This window comes from Elephantulus edwardii, unplaced genomic scaffold (assembly GCF_000299155.1).
Source record: "Elephantulus edwardii isolate Elephantulus edwardi_28Jun2011 unplaced genomic scaffold, EleEdw1.0 scaffold00008, whole genome shotgun sequence".
Taxonomy (NCBI): Eukaryota; Metazoa; Chordata; class Mammalia; order Macroscelidea; family Macroscelididae; genus Elephantulus; species Elephantulus edwardii.
Window position 1 is genome coordinate 335,734 of NW_006399758.1, and position 23,663 is coordinate 359,396.

The window sequence follows — 23,663 nt, forward strand, 5'->3', positions numbered from 1 at the left end:
TGGTGAGCACATCCAGGGCAACATCTGTTATCTGAAATACTTCAATTGGTATACCATCTATTCCTGGGGCCTTATTTTTTGCTATTTCCTTCAATATCAGTGATATTATTCAATAATTTGTACACTCTGTTGGATCACCTTTCTTTGGAATGGGAACAAATATAGATCTCTTCAGTCAGTCGACCAGGTGATTGTCCTCAACATTTCTTGGCACAACTTGGTGAGCACATCCAGGGTGGCATCTGTTTGTTAAAATATGTCAATCAGTATGCCATTAATTCCTGGGGCCTTGTTTTTTGCCAATTCTTTCAGAGCAGCTTGCACTTCTTCCTTCATCACCACAGGTTCTTGCTCATTTGTTGTTTCATGAAATTCTTCTGTGTCTACCAATTCCTTTTGGGACAATGACTCTGTAAACTCTTTCCATATCCTTTTAATGCTTCCTGGATCATTTAATATTTTTCCCAAAGCATCCTTAAGTATTGCAACTCGAGGTTTGAATTTGTTCTTCAGTTCCTTCAGCTTAAGAAATGCTGAGCAAGCTTGGCCCTTTTTATTTTCTGACCCCAACTCCTTGCACATTTCATTGTAATACTTACCTTTGTCTTCCTGCACTACCCTCTTGATTTCTTCCCTTTCCTTTGGCTTCTTGGCACTCCAGTGCAATATTTAGAGTTTCTTCTGGCTTCCATCTTGGTCTTTTCTTCCTCCTCTGTCTTTGTAATGACCTATTCTTGACATCCTCCCACATCTTAATTGGTCTTTGGTCATTAATGTCCAAGATCTCAAACCTGTTACTGAGATGGTTTTGAAATTCAGATGGGATAAACTCTAGTTCAGATTTTGGATTCTGTGGGCTTGATTTCCATTTTCCTCAATTTCACCTTGAACTTGCCTATGAGTAGTTGGGAGTCTGTTCCACAGTCAGCACCTGGCTTTGTTTTCACAGCTGATATTGAGCTTTTCCAGTGATCTTTCCATAGATGTAATTGATCTGATTCCTATGCACCCCATCAGGTGAAATCCATTTGTATAGCCTGCATTTGTTTCTTAAAAAATGTATTTGCAATGAATAAGTTGTTGATTATGCAAAATTCTGTCATTCTACCTCCAATATAAAACACAGGTGTCATTGCAAACACTTCCTGGCATGAACATGCTGGTCTCAGTTAAGGTGAAGAGATGACAAGAAATTTTTTATCTTTAAGGAGTTTGGTAAAGAAGGATTGTGACATTGAGAATGGAGACACTCAGCCTGTTGGCTGCATGTGAACGTAGCATGTGTTTTTCAAAGGAAATTAGGAACATTCCATGTTGTAAGACTGACATTTAACTGAGAAAAAAAGTGTTTTAATCTAGTGTTCTCTTTCCAGTGAATGCAAGAAAGAAAAACATAAAGATACACAATTTTTGTTGTTACTAGTATCTGTGCAGTTTTATCTAGTCATTTGCAAGAAAAACATTTAAAATGTAAACCTTTCAGTTTGCAGATGCTTTGGGAGTAGCACAGTATTTTAACTCAGTGTGAGATTTGTCCTGTCTAGAACTGTCTGGTATGTTTGAAGGAAGTGACTTCCATTGACCAATGAAACGAATAATGTCATAATGAAGATCTCCTTAAATGCTTTTGCTATGTTAGATTAAGTTGGGTTTGTTTGGTATTTTATTGTTTTTTTGGTTTTTTTAATTTTTAGAAGTGTTTTAAAATCCAGGGGTTATATAATAGGCTCTATCTCCGATTTTGGTTTGTTCTAGGTCAGTATGATGGCAAAGGGAAGCCATTGCCTGAATACCATGCACGGATTGCTGGGTTTGATGAACGGGTAGGTATACATATGTACGACCCCTGTCTCTGTAGTTTTCCTACTAAGGATGGTGAGTATAATGTTCTCCAGTTGTAGGAGTCATTTATTTCTTAACGACAATTCCCATATTGATCTCATTTTTCAAAAAAATTTTCTGACTCTATACTAATACATTCCCCTTATTTCAGCATCATATTAAAGAAATATTAACACAGAGGGAAAAGTGTATGTGTGTATCTATCACACATGTAGAATTAAGTTAGCTTAAAGTTAAGGTGTCATATTGATTGTTTCTAAAAACATCAGTATTTATAAGCTATTCTTTTTACTCATGGTACAGTCATAGTGAGGATATTTCACTGCGTCCCTGAAAATCTGCCAGCTCTTAAATCTCCATCCTCAATAACTAAATGGCTTTCTGTGTCACCTAACTCAGTCTTCATAGGCCAGTCTCTCTTTTGGAGAACGTATGCTAACCAGTCTTGCTTTTCCTCTTTGTTTATGATACAATAATGGGGTTTTTCTTACCTTTTAAGACTACATCTAAATTACTTTCTTCATTTATCTAGGTAAAAGTAATGGCTTCCATCAGAAAACCTAAGCGCATCATCATTCGAGGGCATGACGAGAAAGAGTACCCCTTTCTTGTGAAAGGTGGGGAAGACCTGCGGCAGGACCAGCGGCTCGAGCAGCTCTTTGAAGTCATGAATGACATTCTTGCGCGTGATGCTGCCTGCAGTCAAAGAAACATCCGCTTAAAGACCTACCGGGTCATCCCCATGACCACCAGGTAGAGCTTGATGCTAAGTCATTGTCACTTGACAAGTCAATGTTTTAAACTGCTTAAAGGGAGACTTTTAGATGAAGAGTTGGCATGGAGATCTATATTTTGCTTTGAATCTATAGTATCTTTTCTTTAGAGAAATGAGAGCAGCTTGGATTTATGTTTACCCATAATCTTTTCATTCTCCTTTTCAGGTTAGGATTAATTGAATGGATTGAAAATACTTCAACCTTGAAGGAAGTTCTTTTGAATAACATGTCACAAGAGGAGAAAACTGCTTATCTGAGGTAATAGGATGTATACCTCCTCCTTCTCACGCTACCCGTCTACTTGTACCCATGCTAATATCCTACCTGAACAGAAATGTTTCTGCTTTCTTCTACATCCAGAAACATTTTCAGGTTCCTCCTAAGGGACACTCTAAGCCATACCCTAACTGGCGTCCTCTATTATCTATTCTGCCCAGGTGGGTGAATAAATATAGTGGAATTGGCTAAAACATACCTACACAGATAAACGAACAGTAATAGATTTGTGTTAGACGATGGAGTACTGTAATTCTAGGTAATGGATGTCACAGACTTTGACTTAGGGGAAAAAACAAGCAAACAAACAAAAATCTTGAACTAATATTTGTTCTTCACTAAGTTACCTGTATGAACATGGAGCAAATTACTTATCTAAGCTTCAGTTTTTACATCCAAAAATGTGGTCATAGTACCCCCCTCAAGATTGTTGAGAGTACTAAAACACCTGACACAGGGGGTCCTGGCAGGGTTATGGCGGGCACAAAGGTGTCTCCTTCACTTCTTCTTCCAGCCGCAGCAGCTGCAGTTTGGCTTTGAGTGAGTCAGGCAGCCTCAGCTGCGAGCAGAATCTCCTTCTCGGGAGACCACCGTATCTCTTTCCTCATCTTGCCGTGGTGACCTACGGGCAGAGCTGCGCGTGGTCAGTATGCATTCCTCCATCCTATGCTGACCTTGGTAAAGCTGCCAGAGATACTTGCAACAAAGGATATGATTTTGGGTTGGTGAAACTAGATGTGAAAACAAAGTCATGCAGTGGAGTGGAATTCTCATCTGGTTCATCTAATACAGACACTGGTAAAGTTACTGGGACCTTGGAGATGAAATATAAATGGTGTGAGTATGGGCTGAATTTCACAGAAAAATGGAACACTGATAATGCTCTGGGAACAGAAATAGCTATTGAAGACCAGATCTGCCAAAGTTTAAAACTGACATTCAGTACTACCTTCTCACCAAACACAGGGCGGGGGAAATGGTAAAATCAAGTCGTTTTACCAGAAAGAGTGCATAAACCTTGGTTGTGATGTTGACTTTGTTGGACCTACAGTCCATGGTTCAGCTGTCTTTGGTTATGAGGGCTGACTCACCAGGTACCAGATGACCTTCAACAGTGCCAAATCGAAGCTGACAAGGAAAAACTTTTCTGTGGGCTACCGGACCAGGGTCTTCCAGTTACACACTAATGTCAATGATGGGATGGAATTTGGAGGATCAGTTTATCAGAAAGTGTGTGAACCCAGTCAACCTGCCTTGGAAATCAGGAACCAACTGCACTTGCTTTGGCATTGCTGCTAGATGCCAGTTGGATCCCACTGCTTCCATTTCTGCAAAAGTCAACAACTCTAGTTTAATTGGAGTGGGCTACACTAGACTCTGAGGGCTGGTATGAAGCTTACACTGTCAGCTCTAGTAGACTGGAAGAACATTAATGCTGGAGGCTGTAAACTTCGGCTTGCCCTGGAGTTGGAGGCTTAACCTGATTGAAGAAACCTCTGGGAACGGATGACTGGAATGCAAAAGTTGGGAGCAGAGAAGAAGATTCAGTAGTTGGAAAACATGGACTTGGTGACAGAAATGGAGCTGGAGAGAAGATGATCGAATTTTGCACAATCAATGACTTATTCATTGCAAGTAAGTTTTTTAAGAGACATGAACACAGGTTGTATACCTGGATTTCACCTGATGGCATGCATAGGAATCAGATTGATTACATCTGCATAAAGAACCGCTGGAGAAGCTCAATATCAGCTGTGAAAACAAGGCCAGGAGCTGATTGTGGAACAGGCCACCAACTGCTCATATGCAAGTTCAAGCTGAAGCTGAGGAAAATTAAACCAAGTCCACGGGAACCAAAATATGACTTTGAGTCTATCCCCCCAGAATTTCAGAATCATCGTGGGAACAGGTTTAAGGCCCTGAACACTAATGAGCAAAGACCAGATGAGTTGTGGGAGGATGTCAGATGTACCATCCAGGAAGAGGGCAAACGGTCATTGAAAAGAAAGAAGAGGAAGAGAAGACCAAAATGGATGTCAGAAGAGGCTCTGAAAATTGCACTGGAGCGCAGAGAAACCAAAGCACAAGGAAGAACTCAAGATACCAAAGGGTTGAATAGAAGATTTCAAAAGGCAGCACGGGAAGACAAAGTAAAATATTACAATGAAATGTGCAAGGAGTTGAAGTCAGAAAATCAAAAGGGCCAAACTCACTCATCATTTCTTAAGCTAAAGGAACTGAAGAACAAATTCAAACCTAAAGTTGCTATAATCAGGGATGCATTAGGAAAAATATTAAATGATCCAGGAAGTATTAAAGGAAGATAGAAAGAATATACTGAGTCACTGTATCGAAAGGAATTGGCAGACACAGAAGAATTTCTTGAAACAACATATGAGCAAGAGCCTATGGAGCTAAAGGAAGAAGTTCAAGCTGCTTGAAGGAAATAGCAAAAATTAAGGCCCCAGGAATAGACTGTACACCAATTGACATATTTCAGCTAACAGATGCTGCCCTGGACGTGCTCACCAAGTTTTGCCAAGAAACCTGGAGAACAACCACTGACTGGAAGAGATCTGTATTTGTTCCCATCCCAAAGAAGGGTGACCCAACAGAGTGTGGAAACTATAGAACAAGCTCATTAATTTCACATGCAAGCAAGATTCTACTGAAGATTATCCAAAAACGACTGGAACAGCACATCAGCAGAGAACTTCCAGAAGGCCAGCCTGGGCTTATAAGGGGTCGTGGTACTAGGGATATTGTAGCTAATGTTAGCTGGATCTTGGCTGAAAACAGTGAATACTAGAGCAATGTATATCTGTGTTTCATTGACTACACAAAGGTGTTTGACTGTGTGGATCATAAGAAACTATGGCTGACTGAGAAAAATGGGAATCCCATAACACTTGATCATGCTAATGAGAAGCCTATACTTGTACCAAGAGGCAGTCATCAGAGCAGAGCAAGGAAACACTGCATGGTTCAAAATTGGGAAGGTCGTACGCCAGGGATGCATCCTATCTCCATACCTTTTTAACCTATATGCAGAACAGATTATCTGGGAGGCTGGGCTCTATCAGGAGGAATGTGGGGTCAAGATTGGTGGAAGATCTATCAACAATCTGCAATATGCAGATGACACAACCCTGTTTGCGGAAAGTGAGGAGGACCTGAAACGCTTGCTGCAGAGGATCAAGGACTGCAGCCTCCAATATGGATTGAGGCTCAATATCAAGAAGACAAAGATTCTCACCACTGGGCCAATTGGCAGCATCAGAATGGATGGTGAAGTGATTGAGATTGTTCACAGCTTTAGTTTGCTAGGCTCCACAGTCAACACTCGGCACTAGTAGCCAGGAAATTAAAAGACGTATTGCGATGGGAAAGTCTGCTGTCAGGGACCGCTCCAAAGTCCTGAAGAGCAATGGTGTCTTTCTGGAGACTAAGGTGTGTCTGATGCAGGCCATGGTCTTAGCAATCACTTGTTATGCATCTGAGAGCTGGACAATGACTAAGGAGGATAGAAGGAGAATTGATGCCTTTGAGTTGTGGTGCTGGAGAAGAGTGTTGAGGGTACCATGGACTGCCAAGAAAACAAACAGATTCATCCTGGAAAGGGTCAAACCGGGCGGCTCCCTGGAGGCAAGGATTCTGAGGCTCTGTCTAACATACTTTGGACATGTTGTAAGGAGGGAACAGTCCTTGGAGAGGGACATCATGCTTGGTAGGGTGGAGGGACAGCGCAGGAGGGGAAGGCCCTCTATGAGGTGGATTGATTCAGTGACTGGGGCAATTGGGATGGGTGTATCAGAGATGGTGCGATTGGCACAGGACAGAGCGGAGTTTAGGGCTGTTGTACATAGGGTCGCTATGAGTCGCAAGCGACTCGACGGCATATAACAACAACATATTTCCATTGTGACCAGTAGGCTTTCCCCACTCTCTTCACAAATGTCATCAAAACAAAGGATGATCTAAAGGAAGCTCTGGTGGCCTAGTGGCAAGAAGCTGTGCTGCAGTCTCTGAGGCGCACAGTTCAAATGCACCAGATGCTCTTCTGGAGAAGGAAGGGGTAAGTTCCTCCTGTACCACTCAGATCTGATTTGACGGTATGCACACAAAAAAATAATAAAATAAAAAATAAAAAAAACACAAACGAACAACGGATGATCTAAACAAGAGCCGCATTTTTTCATTTTTTTTTCTTTTTCTACTATAGAATGAGTATAAGGATGCAGGAGGGATGGGAGAGGCTGGAAGCAGAGGGAAGTGGATGTGAAGGGGTAAAGGGGATTAATCATTGGGTTGTACAATTTGATGGGTGGGGGCAAGGGAAATTGAAAGAATTTGTTCAAATATGAATTTTGTAAATAAACTAGTTGTTGTTGTTATTAATTTTTCTTCTGGAAGCGTTGTAGAATTCTGTAAGCTTTTGTTATAAAACCCTTGCCTGAGATATTTTTTCCAGTTAGTAGGTTTTCTTTGCATCCTATTGTGAAAAGTTTTTGATGCACATGGGGATTTAATCTTTAGAAGATACCATTCATCAGTTTGGTTTGTTTTTGTTTTTGGGGTTTTTTTGGAGGGGCAACCCAAACGGCTGACAGGTTTATTGGGTTACAGCCAGGAGATCAACGGTTAGACTTGGCCACATGCTCCAGTTCATCCTTCTTGATGGCGTAGGAGTTGGAGGAGCCCTTGGCTGCATTGGTGAGCTCATAGGCCAGGCACTCAGCAATGGTCTTAATGTTCTGGAAGGCGGCCTCGGAAGCACCCATGCATAGCAGCCCGATGGCCTGGTTGACATGGCGCAGTGGAGACACGTCCATAGCCTGCCGCGTCACTGTCAGAGCTCTCCTAATACGTGTTGAGTTCTCTCGGGGTTCACTATTGATGATGGCATTCACCAGGACCTGCAGAGGGTTCTAGCCAGTGAGCAGGTGGATGATCTCAAAGGCATGCTTGACAATGCTTCAGTCATGAGCTTCTTGCCATTGTTGCGGCCATGCATCATCATGGAGTTGGTGAGGTGCTCCACGATGGGGCACTGGCCCTTTCAGAAGCGCTTGGCTGTGTAGCGCCTGCACTATGGGGCAGGTACTCCGCATACTTCTCCTTCACTGCAGTGTAATCATGCAGGGAAATGTCATTGATCTGCATGTCGTCTGTGCTCCAGTTCTCGAAGAGCTTCATGTCCACGGGCATGGCTGGGTCCCAATCCCTCATCCTGAGGGCAGAGCCAAGGAGTCGCAGTCACCATTCTTCTAATGTATTTCTGGCTGAATTTTTCAGCCTCTTTGTACCATATGTTAGGCCTTCTAAGCTTATTCCCTCTTTCTTATTTATGGGTTTTGGGCTTTAACCCTAGGTCTCTGATCCACCTTGAGTTGATTTTTGTGTATGATATGAGATGTGGATCCTGTTTCCATTTTCTGCAGATTGCAGTTGAGTTTTGCCAACACCATTTGTTGAAGAGGTCATCATTTCCCCTTTTGATAGGTTTTATTTCCTTGTCAAATATCAGCTGACCATAGGTAGATGAGTTAAGTTCAGGTTTTTAATGAAAACAATTAGCTTTTATTATAAGAATATCATTATGTTGGATAAAAACTCAACAACTAATTGCTGTTAAGTTGGAACCAACTCATAACTCACCCTCCATCAGATTTTCAGAGGCCATAAATTGCACAGGAATAGATTGTCCATCTTTCTCCCAAAGAGCAGCATAGATTCTAACTGGCTACCTTTGAGTTGGCAGTCTACCTCTTTGCCCACTAGGTCATTGTAAGAATCCACATAAACCAAATCCCCAAAGTCTGTTAATTAATCACATCCCCGCTTTTCCAACTTCTTCATCTCTGATGCCAGCCCCTTTGGTGGTACTCTCCTCTCTGCTCCTCACCATTGGGAACTTAGCGCTCCCAAGCAGAAAACATCTTGTCCTTCTGACTGTAAGTAGGTAGTCCAGCAAATCTTGGGTGTCTGCAGGACACACTGACCTTCTGACTACAATTCAGGGTTTTCTGGTTTCTTCATGATGCCAGCTATAAGTTCAGGGCCTTCCTGGACTCCCTCATTTTCACTGCTGCTCTGACTATACCTTTTGGGTTTAATAATTTATTAAAACCACCCACAGAGTTTTACCATATTTAAAATTATGGTTTTATTAGAGCAAAAGGATACAAATTAGGATCCTCATAAGAAAGAGACAGACCAGGTAGGACTTTTCTTAGTGCAGACCTGCCTAGCTCTAGGAGGGTGCCTTTCCCCTCCCCAATTTGCAGTTACCAGAGTATAAATTTGCAGAGCCTAATTGATGTCACGGTGGTGTCCTGACTGAGGTCTTGTTGCATGTATGTGAGAGCTTAGATCATGGTTCCTGAGAGGAGTTAATTCTGGTGGTCTTCCTATTCCTAGTCTGACCCTCCTGTACCCTGTATAATTCTTCAGGTGTGAGATTCAGATAATAAATGCCCCTCAAGTACTCAGGAACTTCCAGTGATTATGTCTCAAGAACCAAGGACAAAAGCCAAATTGTTTTTGTAGTAAGATGATTCATTACTGCACAAACAGGAATTCCAGTGAGTGGCTCACGTGAAAACTGGAGGTACAGGAAATACACATGTGAGGCTACTTTGGGAGCCAATGAGGAGATGATCCCCCAACACTATGATCCTCAGTTCCCTTTCAAGTTGGAACTGAAATCACCCTTGTGAGACAGCTTTCAGCCAACAGTAGACAGACCTGAGAGGTGAGCCATATGCCAAGGAACTACTCAGTCTTCACAATCAGACATCAATATTAAAGATTTTGGAATTCTCATTTCTTAAAAAAAGTTAGCCATAATTTGTCATGACCACACAATTGATTGCTTTTGCACGCTCAGTACAACAGCTCTTTCTGGTACTCTCCTTCCACCCACGCTCTATCTGGCATTAGCAGTGACATCCCTTCTTCCTCAGTCTATTCTCAATCTGACTTGAATCTGTGGCTTTTCACTGTTGATATGCTCCTGCAGCCATTTTTAAGTTATCTTCAGCAAAATTTTATATGCATGTAATGTTAATTGTTTCATTATTTTTGCACACTCAGCAAGTTGAAATTTATAAAAATTAAAACACGTCCACAAGAGCCAAAATATAACTGTGAACATATCCCACTTGAATTTAAAGACCATCTCAAAAATAGAGTTGGTGTAGGGGAGCTCTGGTGGCCTAGTGGCAAGAAGCTGTCCTGCAATCCCAAAGGTCCATGGTTTGAATCCACCAGGTGCTCTGCCAGAGAAGGAGGGACAATTTCCTCCTGTACCAGTCAGATCTGATTTGACAGCACATGCACAAAAAATAATATATATATTAAAAAAATAAAATAAAAAATAGAGTTGGTGCATGGAGCACTGTTTACTAAAATCCAGATTATTTGTGGAATGATGTCAAGGACATCCAACTTGAAGGAAGAAAAAGACCGTTTAAAAGACATGAAAGAAAGAAAAGACCACAATGAATGTTAGAAGAAACTCCGAAACTTCTTTTTGTATGTAGCATTGCTAAAGTTAAAGAAAAATGAAGTAAAAACTGAATAGGAGATTTCAGAGGATACTCCAAGAAGACCAAGTAAAGTATTGTAATTAAATATGCAAAGCTGGAAGAAAAAGGCTATCAATAAAGAATTGCATATTGTCAGCAACAGCAAAAAATCATTCAAAAATAAAAAAGAGACATTTATAGATAAACAACAATAGAAAGAGTTTTTGCTGTGCATGTCTATGTTTATTACAGCATTATTACAGAAGCAAAAAGATGGAAGCAGCCCAACTGCCTGTCAACTAACGAGAAACTGGTACAGTTACACAGTGAAGTATTATATGGCATTGAAAAAAACATGAACTTGTAAAACTACACAACGTGGGTGAATCTGGAAGACATTACACTGAGTGAAATAGATCAGTCACAAAAAGACAACTATTGTGTAACACTGTTGTCATAAAAATAGGATTGACACAGGCATGGAGGAGAATAGGAAAAGAATGGATGGATAATGAGCACTTCACTGGAATAGACAAAGGAAAGGACTGTCTGAAAGTACAGTTTGATTGGGCGTCATATGTCTGGCACAAGAAGTGCTTTACAGGGGAGCTCTGGTGGCCTAGTGGCAAGGAGCTGCAACTACAGTCCCAGAGGTGCACAGTTCGAATCCACCAGATGCTCTGCCGTGGAAGGAGGAACAATCTCCTCCTGTACCAGTCAGATCTGATTTGACGGTACACACACAAAAATAATAAAAAAAGAGAGAAGTGCTTTACAGTGTGAATTGGGGGACAGGGTGGATGGGGGATGGAAATGTGCATCATTGAATAAATGAAAACCCAACCTTTCTGTAAACTTAAAAAAATACAGTATTCTTCCTAGCAGGCCTAGAATAAATACTAAAAGGATTTCTTCAGACTGGAGAGGAGAGGGTAGGGAGAAAGACCCCAAAATCCATACAAAGAAATAAAGGTAAAGGCAGTTTCACATGTAAATGTAAATCATACTTTTTAATAACACTTCTTTTCCTTAACTTATTTTAAAAACATCTGCTTAAAACAATTAAAGTACTACACTTTGGGGCTAACAGAGTATAAAGATAAAATTTCCATAACAATAATAGGATAAATTAAGGCATTCAGTTTTAACCCACCAGCTGCTCCTCAGAAAGATGGACAGTCTCCTGTGTGATTTTACTGCCTCTGAAAAACCTGTTAGGGAAGGTCAGCTATGGTTTGGTCTGACTCAATGGCAAACAACAACAGTAGGATAAATTATGTGAGATGCAGAATTTCTGTGTATTGTTGTAATGATGTAAGTTTGAATCAGTCTGTTGTAAGTTAAGATGCTAATCTAATTCCCAGGGCAATCATTAATAAACAACTAACAATTTAGAATGATACAGTAGGAAATCTCTTAATTGGCAGTAATAGATAAACAGAGGAATATATGCCTGAAGTTCTTAGCTATTTGTACTGCCTTCCTGATTCTGACTTTCTTTTTTTCTCTCTTTAGTGATCCCACAGCACCAGTGTTTGAATATAGAGACTGGCTGACAAAGATGTCTAGGAAACGTGATGTTGGCGCTTACATGTTAATGTATAAGTAAGTTTTACTTGTGTTTTTCAGTCTGCTAACTAGGGAGCTCTGCACAGCAAACCAAAGGCAAGCAGTTCAAATCCACCAGCTGCTTAGAGAGAGAGAAGGTCTCCTCCCTTGAGATTTACAGCCTCTGAAAGCCTGCCAGAGGGTCAGCTATGAGTCAGTCTGACTTGATAGTATTGGGTTGAGTTGAAAATTAGGGTGCTCTGAAAATTAGATGGCGTAGTCTGTAGAGAGTTTCAACTGTAGCCCAAAGACCACACCTGTCTGGCAGTTTGAATCTACCAACAGCTCCGCAGGAGAAAGATGGATTTCTATCTTTTTCTCTCCCACGTGATTTTCAACATTGGAAATCCAGTGGTCAGCTATGGGTTGGTTCCAGCTCATAACATTGAGTTAAACTAGCTCTGTCTTCATAGTTGCAGACTTTGATTTTTAGAAAGTCTTACCTCAAAGATGACATCAAGTACAGTTATTTTGTATCTGGACCAGGCAAATGCATAGAGACAGAATAATGGTTACCAGGGGCTGAAGGAGGGAAAATAAGTTATTGCTTCAGGAGTCAATTCCTTTGGAAATACATAATGGTGATGGTAGCACAACATGGTGAAGTATTTGATAATTGTATGTGTAAAAACTTAATAATTAAATTGTTACTGAAAAATTTAGTTTATTCTAGAAATCATGGATTACTTATAGTAATAGTCACTAAACTTTCTTGTAGAAGAAGTAATAATTTTATATTCTTTTTGGCCTTGTTCAGTTAAGTTTAATGAAAACTATAAAGATAAATTATTGAGTTTTTAAGTATACAATTAATTATTAACTGAATTATGCATGTTGTTGTTATGTGCCGTCGAGTCGTTTCCGACTCATAGTGACCCTGTGCACAACAGCCCTAAACCCTGCTCTATCCTGCGCCAACCGCACTGCCTCTGACACACCCATCCCGATTACCCCAGTCACCGAATCAATCCATCTCATAGAGGGTCTTCCCCTCCTGCGCTGTCCCTCCACCCTCCCAAGCATGATGTCCCTCTCCAAGGACCCGTCCCTCCTGGCAACATGTCCAAAGTATGTCAGACGAAGCCCCAGAATCCTTGCCTCCAAGGAGTAGCTTGGTTTAATCCTCTCCAAGATGAATCTGTTTGTTTTCCTGGCAGTCCATGGTACATTCAGTACTCTTCTCCAGCACCGCAGCTCAAAAGCATCCACTTTCCTTCTGTCGTCCCTAGTCATTGTCCAACTCTCTAATGCATAACAAGCGATTGCAAATACCATGGCCTGTATCAGGCGCACCTTAGTCTCCAGAGAGACACTGTTGCTCCTGAGTACCTTTGAGAGGTCCCTAACAGCAGACTTTCCCATCACGATACGCTTTTTTATTTCCTGACTGCTGGTACCAAGAGTGTTGACTGTGGAGCCGAACAAACTGAAGCTGTGAACACTCTCAATCTCTTCGTCATCCGTCCTGACACTGCTAATTGGTCCAGTGGTGAGAATCTTTGTCTTCTTAACATTGAGCCTCAGTCCATACTGAAGGCTGCAGTCCTTGACCCTTCACAGCAAGTGCATGAGGTCCTCCTCAGTTTCAGCAGCAGGGTTGTGTCATCTGCATAATGCAGATTGTTAATAGATCTTCCACCAATCCTGATGCCACAATTCTCCTCATAGAGCCCAGCCTCTCGGATAATCTGCTCTGCATATATGCTGAAAAGGTATGGAGACAGGATGCATCCCTGGGGTACACCCTTCCCAATTTTGAACCATGCAGTGTTACCCTGCTCTGTTCTGACTACTGCTTCTTGGTCCAAGTATAGGTTTCGTATTAGCACAATTAAATGTTCTGGGATTCCCATCCTTCTCAGAGTCAGCCACAGTTTGTTATGATCCACACAGTCAAATGCCTTTGCATAATCAATGAAACACAGATAGACATTCTTCTGGTATTCTCTGCTTTCAGCCAAGATCCATCTAACATCAGCAACAATATCCCTAGTACAACGACCCCTTCTAAACCCAGCCTGGACTTCTGGCAGTTCTCTGCTGATGTGCTGTTCTAATCGTTTTTGGATGATCTTCAGTAGAATCTTGCTTGCATGTGAAATCAATGACACTGTTCTGTAGTTTCCACACTCAGTTGGGTCACCTTTCTTTGGAATGGGAACAAATATAGATCTCTTCCAGTCAGTTGGCCAAGTGGTTGTTCTCCAGATTTCTTGGCACAACTTGGTGAGCACATCCAGGGCAACATCTGTTATCTGAAATACTTCAATTGGTATACCATCTATTCCTGGGGCCTTATTTTTTGCTATTTCCTTCAAAGCAGCTTGAACTTCTTCCTTCATCACCATAGGCTCTTGCTCATATGTTATTTCTTTAAATTCCTCTGTATCTGCCAATAATTTTTCTATTTATATTTTTATATAATGTAAATAATATATATCTATATAAAATTACTAGCTGAATTATATTCTTTTAAATTCTTAAAATTATAATCACAGTATTTTGTTTTAATCCTGTTATGAGTTTTAGCATAAGGAAAGAGTGTGAAAATTTTAGTTTCAGGTCTTATTAGATATTCGTTTCCTCTCTTTGTGTCATAGGGCAGCCAGTCGCACTGAAACCGTCATGTCCTTTAGAAGAAGAGAAAACAGAGTGCCTGGCGATCTCTTAAAGTAAGTGGGCTTCTAGCTTCATCAGTAAGCAGGTGTGTGTGGCAGGTACCTGAGACCTCTCTCTGCTCTTCCAGACGTGCTTTTGTGAAGATGAGCACAGGCCCAGAGGCCTTCCTGGCACTTCGCTCCCATTTTGCCAGTTCTCACGCAGTGTTATGTATCAGCCACTGGATTCTTGGGATTGGAGACAGACATCTGAACAATTTCATGGTGAACATGGAAACCGGCGGTGTGGTTGGAATTGACTTTGGACATGCCTTCGGATCTGCTACTCAGGTATGCACCACTCACATTGTGTAGTCGAGTTAGTCACTGTCATGAGATTTCATCATATCCGCATGAAAAGCCCAAATCTTGTTTATTTTAAATAAAATTTTTTATTTTAATTGTGATTTTAACAAAAGTTTACAGAAAAGTTAGATTTTCATTCATTTATTCATTCATTCATGCATGCACATTTTTACCCCCTCTCCTGTCCTTCCCCCTTCCCAGTTCATATTTTTGGTTGTTGTTGTTTTGGTTTTTTTCAAATATTCATTCAAGAATAAATGATTTATTATTTAGGTCAATTTTGCCATGGTCACTACTATGATGTTTTTTTAAAGAGAGATAGATTCCGTTTTCTTTTTACTTTATTCAGACAATTACAATGAAAAATTGTGTCATCAGACCCTAAAATAAAATGTATACCTATACAAAAACTTGAATTACGGTAAGGAGATTTGGTGGAAAATCAAAGTATTTTGATCTGAATCTTTTCTCTGATATTAACCTCCAAGGGCTCTGTGTCACTGTGTGCACAGAAGCTTCTATGTTGAGGTAGTGTCATTTGTTGGTTGATTACTCTTTGATGTGGTGAATCTGTATCTACAGAGCTAACTTCCAGAAAGTAGAGTTTGTATTCTCTAAATGGATAGTAACTGTAAGGAAATGTTTCACATATACCTGCTTTTTTATGATTTCTAGTTTGTTTATTCTACTTCTTACATGCATTTTTGCTTATTTAGTTTCTTCCAGTGCCTGAATTGATGCCTTTTCGTCTAACTCGTCAGTTCATCAACTTGATGTTGCCAATGAAAGAAACAGGTCTGCTGTACAGTGTAATGGTGCACTCACTAAGAGCCTTCCGTTCTCATCCAGACCTGCTCACCAGCACCATGGATGTATTTGTAAAGGAGCCTTCCTTCGACTGGAAAGTAAGCTTTGTTTTATACATATTTTTTATTTAAACGTAATGTTGCTGTGTTTGATCCAGTTTCTCCTGCTATGGAGGTTTTGGGAGTACCCAGAGTCATGTTTAGTAAAATACTTGCATTATTTTATACAACATTCATTTAAAATTAACTTGGCATCACTTGGCCAGAAAGTTAGATAAGAAACAAAATCTTTATTTGATGAGAAAGTTACTTCAGTTAAGTTTATTTATGCTGGCAGAATGGCCCCTTGTGTCATAGTGGTTAAGTACTCTACTGTGGTTCAAACCTACCCACTGGTCTGTGGGAGGAAAGACCTGTAAGTCGGCTCCCATAAGGATTATGGCCCAAGAAACCCTATGGGCAGTTATACTCCAGTCTACAGGGTCACTGTTGTGGTGTGCCGTTGAGTCAGAACCCATAGCTGACCCTCCAGAAGGTTTTCAGAGGCAATAACTTGCACAGGAGGAGATTGCCTGTCTTTCTGCAGAGCAGCTGGTGGATTTGAACCGCATGCCTTTGGGATTGCTGCACAGTTTCTTACCCATAGGACGTGGAACTGACTTAGCAACAACTAAGAGAGGTAAAGGTGAGAGTGGGTATTATTTTCTGATGAGAAAACTTTTATTTTAGTAACCATTCTACAAGAGGATTTCCATGATCATGAAGACAGAAATTACTTTCTTAAATCCCAGAAGTTCTTTGTAATAGCCATCCTCTAAAGAATTAAGCCTAGTGATACTGGCCAGGTGCTTCCTAGAAGCAAGGATGGTGAATCTCTCATACCTTGGGCATGTTGTTAGTAAGGATCAGACAACAGAGAAGGATATTATCTTTGGAGAGTTGTAGGATCGGCATAGGAGGGGAAGACCCTCACCAAGATGGATGGACACAGTGGGCTCAAGTGTACTGGAGATGGTGAAGGTGGCACCTGCTAGCGCAAGCAAGGTTCAGTTGTTTCTAAGGTCTCTGTGAGTCGTAGTCGACTCGACGGCACCTAACAACAACAGTGATAGTCATCTTTCATGATTTCTATTATCATTTAAGTCTAACTGCAGTCACCCAAGTTCTTGATAATAACCAGCCTCAAAATGATTAAGCCTAGTGCTACTCATCTGTCATAATTCCCTATTATCATTTAAACCGAACTTGAGTTACCCAGTTTCATTATCATCCTTTTATTTACATATTGCTGTTTTTATGTGCCATCAAGTTGACCACAATTCATAGCGACCCTGTGAACGCTGATCCTTTCCCTTATCCTGAGCCGACTTCACCATCTCTGACACACCTGCCCTCATCGCCACAGTTGCAGTGTCAATCTATTTCATCAAAGGTCTTCCTTTCCTGCCCTGTCCCTCCACCCTTCCAAGCATGATGTTCTTCAAGGACTGGTCCCTCCTAGTGACATGTCTGAAGTATATTAGATGAAGCTTCAAAATACTTGTCTCCAAGGAGCAAACTGGTTTCACCTTCTCCAGGACAGACCTGTTTATTCTCTTGGCAATCTATGGTATGTTCAATACTCTTGTCCAGCACCACAACTCAAAGGCATCAATTCTTCTTCTGTCATCCTTAGTCATTGTCTAGCTCTCTGATGTATAACAAACAGTTGAGAAGGCTATGACCTCAATCAGGTGCACCTTAGTCTTTAGACTGATACCATTACTTTTTAGCATTGTATAGAGAGATCCTTGACAGAACATTTTCCCAATGCAACTTCTCTTTTGACAGTCTTATATTATTGGGATTTAGATAAAGAGCCCTTCCCAGTTATTGATATTTAAGTTCATTTTTTGAAAATTTAAGTTCTGCTTGAATGTAATCGTACATAATTTTATATAACAAGTAAAGAAAATCATGTTCTTTTCCTTTAGAACTTTGAAAAGAAAATGCTGGCAAAAGGAGGATCATGGATTAAAAACATAAATGTAACTGAAAAAAATTGGTATCCCCGCCAGAAAATAAATTATGCTAATAGGAAGTTAGCAGGGGCCAATCCAGCAGTTATTACTTGGTAAGTTACTATTTCTGGGAAAAGACAAAATACCAACATGCTACCCTTTATTGCAGATATTTTTTCATAACATGTGCCAAATTCTTTCATTTATGCTATGATGTTAGTATTGTTATCTTCATTTTACAAATGAGAAAATCATAATTTCAAGAGCTTTGCTACAAGTGAGGGCCAGTTACCGAGATACCTGACTGTATAACTCCAGTGTCTGCAGTCGTCTGACTGTCAGTTGGTAAGTGGGGCAGCCTGTGCCACAAGAATCTGGGGGAGAAATGAGCACTCGTGGGCATTACAGGAATTCTTTTACTGGATAAAATTTACTTTTGTCCTTTTACAGAAACCCTGCTTGTATGGCACTAAGGTATAGAAAATAATAAAGGTTTGTTAGATACAAACCCGTATTACATTGCTTTTTTTATTAGCTTTTAAAATGTTATAGAAATGAGTTACATGAATTAAAAAAAGCTGAACTCAAGTAAATAACAGTAAGTGGCAATCCCAAGGAGCCCTTGGGGTACAGCAGTTACGCCCACAGCTGCTATATTAAAGGTCAGTGGTTTGAAACCACCAGGTTCTCTGTGGAATAAAATTGTGTTAGTCAGCTTCCGAAAAGATTCCGCATTAGAAACTCTGGGGCAGTTTTGCTTGTCCTACAGTATTGCTGAGTTAGAATTAACTTGATAATAATGAGTTAAATGACAATATTTCATCAATTAGCTTTTTACCAAAATGCCAAGCCTTTCCAGTAAGTGGTGCCAGGACAGTTGAATAGCCACATGAGAAAGAATGAGGTTGGATTCCTACTCCACCCCATTTTAAAGAATTAAAGCAAAACAGACTAACAAACTAAATGTAAGAGAAATACTATAAGATTAGAAGATAATACAGACCTTGGATTTGACTCTGGATTCTCAGATATGACACTAAAAACCAAAGGAAAGCATAAATAAGATGGGCTTCATTAAAACGAAAAACACACTTCTGGGAAGATGATGGTATAAACAGGCCATTGTTCTAACCCTCCCACACAGAATTAGCAGGACAATAATGCTTAGCTGTGAGGGACTCTGAATTGGGGAACAGAGGAGAGCAGCATGAAACTGCAGACAGACAAGAAATCAGTGATTCTACAAACCACATCTGAGGGGAAAATAACTTCTCTTCTAGCTACACAGGTAACAGGGCACTGTGAACATGGGAAGAAATTCCCCTAAACAGCACACCCCCTGATTGTCTAAAGAGACAGGACCTGAGCTGCTGCTCTGAAGCCAGCAAGGTATGTCTGCTGTGACTCAACTTGGAGCATGCACACCTCATAGCATCAGTGATTTCATATTACTTGGATCCACAATCAACACCCATGATAGCAGCAGTTGAGAAATCAAAAGATTATGCATTAGGAAAATAATTCTATCAGAGACCTCTCTAAAGAGCAAAGATGTCAGTTTAAAGACTAAGGTGCTCCTGATCCAAGCTATGGTCTTTTCATTTGCTTCGATGCAAGTGAAAGTTGGACAGTGAATAAGAATGACAGAAGATTTGATGCTCTTGAGTTGTGTTGGAGGAAAGGACTGACTATCCCATGGACTGCCAAAGAACAAACACACTGTCTTGGAGGAAATGCAACCAGGGTCCTCCTTAGTGGCAAAGATGATGAAACTTCGCATATAGTTTGTGCATTTTGTCAGGAGAGGCTGGTCTTTGGGGGAAAAACATGCTGGGAAAGGTGAAGCATAATAGAAAGGCTTTTAGTGAGATGGATTGACACAGTATCTGCAACAGTGGGCTTTAGGATATTAGAGATGGCGAGGAAGGCATAGGATAGAGCTATGAGGTCACTATGAGTCATAGTCAACTTGGTGATACCTGACAATAACAACCTGAGAGTAAGTCTAAATCTTTCAGTCCCCTGATGCAGTCATTGCTAAGAACCGCTGGCTGAGACTTCTGGTGTGCTAGGAAGCAGTCTTCTTGACTAGAGACTAAACTCACGCCGGCATTGTATGGAAGGAAGCATGCTCTATAGCAACAAAGCAGAACCATTGAGTGTTACACCCCTCACTCACCTCACTCACATCAGGTCCCCAGCTGTGACTTCCAGCTGCTGTGAAAGATTCTAGGAGTGGAATCTGTTTCCATGGAAGTGTTCTTGCCTTCTGAAGTCCACATGCACCCTATAGCTCAGACCTTTGAGACTGGCATCTCTGGAGGGCAGGCATCTTGGGAGGGAGTCCAGGTTCAGCTGCTCCCTCTTCTTCTTGGCAATGAGGATGTTAACTGAGGCTGCTGTCTGCCAGGGTGCAGGTACTGTGTGATTGGCTACTGTGGTCACCTCAATGGAATGCTCCTGGGACTCTGATGACAACAAGGCAGACCTTGTGGCATACCCTTGCTTTATATGGTAACAGCTGGGCGCTGTACTGCTGGTGTCCTGCAGTGAAGCTGGAAGGTATGTCCTTTAAATATAAACTGCTCCCCAAACCACTGAGTCTCTGAAAACAAGAGAGGGTTTGAGATGAGGCGAGTGATTGTCCTCTTCCTCCCAAGGGAGGACACTTCTGACTTGCTTCCCCTCAGTGGTAGGAATGCTCCTACAGTACAGAAGGAGGCCTCTGAAACAGAAGGGCAGCGCCACCTTTGACAGCTCAGTGGGAGTGAGCGCTGGTGGCCTTGTGGCAAGAAGCTGCGCTGCAATCCTTAAGGCGGAGTTCGAATCCACCAAATGTTCCTCTGGAAAAGGATGGACAATCTCCTCCTGTGCCTGTCAGCTCTGACTCAGCAGTACATAACAAGAATAAAGGAGGGGTGTAGCTCAGTGGGTGAGGAATGTGCTTTCAGAAGAGGAACAGGAGGGAGCTCTGGTGGCCTAGGGGCAAGAAGCTACACTGCAGTCCTAGAGGTGCATGGTTTGAATCCACCAGATGCTCTGCTGGAGAAGGAGGGACAATCCTCTCCTGTACCAGTCAGATCTGATTTGATTATACATGCACAAGAAATAATGAAATAAAATTTAAAATGAAGAAGAGGAACGGGTAAGAGAGGGAAGGGACTACACCCTCTCTGAGCAATTGTTGAGTTGTATCCGACTGGACAACATCAAGAAAAGAACAGTAAATAATTATAAAAGTGTCGATTTAAGGGGAGCTCTGGTGGCCTAGTGGCAAGAAGCTGCACTGCAATCCCAGAGGAACACGGTTCGAATCCACCAGATGCTCTGCCGGAGAAGGAGGCGTAATATCCTCCTGTACCAGTCAGATCTGATTTGACGGTACACACACACAAAATTTAAAAAAAAAAAAAAAAAGTGTCGATTTAGCCAGAAGATTTCACAGTCATGTACTCAACATCACCTAAATATTCATCAATGTTAAAATTGAGAGAAATTAAATAATAGTTGAAGACTTTGGTACACCACTTTAAATATTTAACAGAATGCCCAGAAAGAAGATGAACAAGGGAACAGAGAATTAACCCAGCTAGATTTAACTGCTGTAGACCACATTCTTCACCAGGAGCACCGTACAGTCTCCTTCAAGGAAATTCCCAACAGCATGATGAAAAAGCAAATCTCAGTACATTTGAGAGTGGAAGGATACTAAATATTTTCTCTGAACACAGTGGAGTGAATCTAGAAATAACAGTAGTCCCTCACGAAGGGAGGGGAGGAGCAAGAAGGAATACACCTCTCTGTGGAACAGAAATGGCATCCTGTTAAACTACCAGTGGGTCAAAGATAAAAAAGAGCAGTCACACTTTACATAGAGAACACGTGAAAATGAAAGCATAATGTAACCACAACTTTCTGGCTACAAGGAAAGCATTACTCAGGGAAACCTACAATAGTAAAGGCCTATATGAAAAAGAAGATGCATCTCAAGTAAACAGATCAAACTTAGCTTAAATCTACCAGGATAAAGAAAATAACAAAGATAACAGCAGAAAGAATTTAAATAAAAAGCAGAAAAACAGAATTACCAAGACTAGAAGTTGATTCTTTGAAAAGCTCAGTAAAATTGACAAACCTACTGACAAAGAAATGATGCACATAACCAAAAGAAGGTGAAAGTGGAGATCTTCCAACTGAATTGATGGAAATAAAAAGCATCATGACAGAATTCTGTGAACAATTATATGCCAGTAAACTGCTTAACCTAGGAGAGATGGACAAATTCTTAGACGCACACAACCTACCCAGATTGACTTGAAATGGAAAGCAAGTCCATAACAAGAGATTTCATCTTTGATCAAAAGCCTCCAAGCCAAAAATAAAATCCCAGACTGATAGCTTCTACCAAACCTTTAGAGAGGAGTTGACACACATACTGCTGGAACTTTTCCAGACAATAGAGAAGGAAAGAGGACTTTAAATCATTCTGTAAAATAAACATAACCTGGATACCAAAGGCAAAGACACGTTAAGAAAACTAGTCTCTCATGGGAATGTAGATGTAAACACCCTCAAGAAAACAGTGAATCCAAAGGAGCATATACCATCATAACCACGGGAGACTTCCCCCAGGAATGTGAGGATAATCACTATTAGAAAATCAATCAGGATGGGAATGGAATAAAAACTAATAAATAGAGAAGCCAGAAGAAAGAACAGGCTATAAGGAGTTCATCAAACGTCATTAATTAGTTAATTACCAATATAATAAATATTGTAAAACAAAATGTATCTGGTTTATTGAATGTAAAATCAATTAGGTTTATAAATTTCCTTTAAAATAAATAAAAGAATGTATAAAAATTAAAAACCAAAATCAATGCCATATCAGTAAAACAGAAGAACACATGAGCTTCTCTATGAATAGGCAAAGCATTTAATAAACTCTAACACCATTTCTTGATGAAAACCCTCCAAAAGGAAAATTTTCCAATATGATTCAGAGAATATATTTTTAAAAAAACACAATCAACTTTATATTTAACAGAAACACTTGAGAGTTTTCTCCTTGAAATAGAGAATAATACAAGTATTTATGCTTTCTACCACTTCTGTGAAGTATTGCATTATAGTCCTTGCCAAAGTAGTAACATAATTATTTTTTAAAGCACCAAAGTTGGAAAAGAGTAAGTAAAATGATCTCTATTTACAGATAACATGATCCTGTGTATTTTTTAGAAGTCTTCCATACAGTCTACAGAAAGCTCCTAAAGCTAATGGATGAATAGCAAAATTGTGAGTTACAAAGTCAACAAACAAAAAATCAGTCATGTTTCTATATATCACAAATGAGAAATCTGAAATAGAAGCAAACAAAAGAATTCTATTTAAAATAGCATCTAAGGTGGAGCTCCGGTGACTTAGTGGCAAGAAGCTGTGCTGCAATGCTGAAAGCTAGCTCATAGTTCAAATTCACCAGATGCTCTGCTGGTGAAGGAGGGGTAGTCTCCTATACCAGTCAGATCCCATTAGGTGGTACACAACAAGAGGGGGTGAAAAGCATCTAAGAAAATGAAACAAGTTTGAACACATTTAACAAATTTAATAAAGAACCTTTATTATGAAGAAAGCGGCATCAGAATTGGCAGAAGACTCCTCCACAACTTATATTGGACAGATGGTACAGCCTTGCTGAGAGAGAAAAAGATCGAAGATGACGGCTTTCAATATGGATTACATCTCTACATCAAGAAAGCAAAGATCTTCACGACTGAATCAATAGGTAACATCATGATAGATGGGAAAGTGATTGTAGTTGTAATTATTTTATTTTACTTGGATCCATCATGAACACCCATGATAG

General features: G+C 40.5%; 1 protein-coding gene and 2 pseudogenes across 2 annotated transcripts in view; 2 read left to right on the forward strand and 1 right to left on the reverse strand.

Moving 5' to 3' along the window:
* LOC102847508 (DNA-dependent protein kinase catalytic subunit-like) overlaps positions 1-23,663 on the forward strand; it is a 309,905-nt gene that overhangs the window by 280,523 nt on the left and 5,719 nt on the right. The window contains exons 79-86 of one of the 2 annotated variants that reach the window (XM_006880417.1): positions 1,756-1,823; positions 2,375-2,595; positions 2,784-2,876; positions 11,939-12,028; positions 14,632-14,703; positions 14,778-14,979; positions 15,711-15,899; positions 17,774-17,913. In XM_006880417.1, the coding sequence (XP_006880479.1) occupies positions 1,756-1,823; positions 2,375-2,595; positions 2,784-2,876; positions 11,939-12,028; positions 14,632-14,703; positions 14,778-14,979; positions 15,711-15,899; positions 17,774-17,913 (1,075 nt within the window). The remainder of the gene's footprint in view (positions 1-1,755; positions 1,824-2,374; positions 2,596-2,783; positions 2,877-11,938; positions 12,029-14,631; positions 14,704-14,777; positions 14,980-15,710; positions 15,900-17,773; positions 17,914-23,663) is intronic. The other variant, XM_006880418.1, reaches the window with a different exon arrangement.
* On the forward strand, positions 3,134-4,373 carry LOC102873553 (annotated as a pseudogene).
* On the reverse strand, positions 7,529-8,123 carry LOC102873956 (annotated as a pseudogene).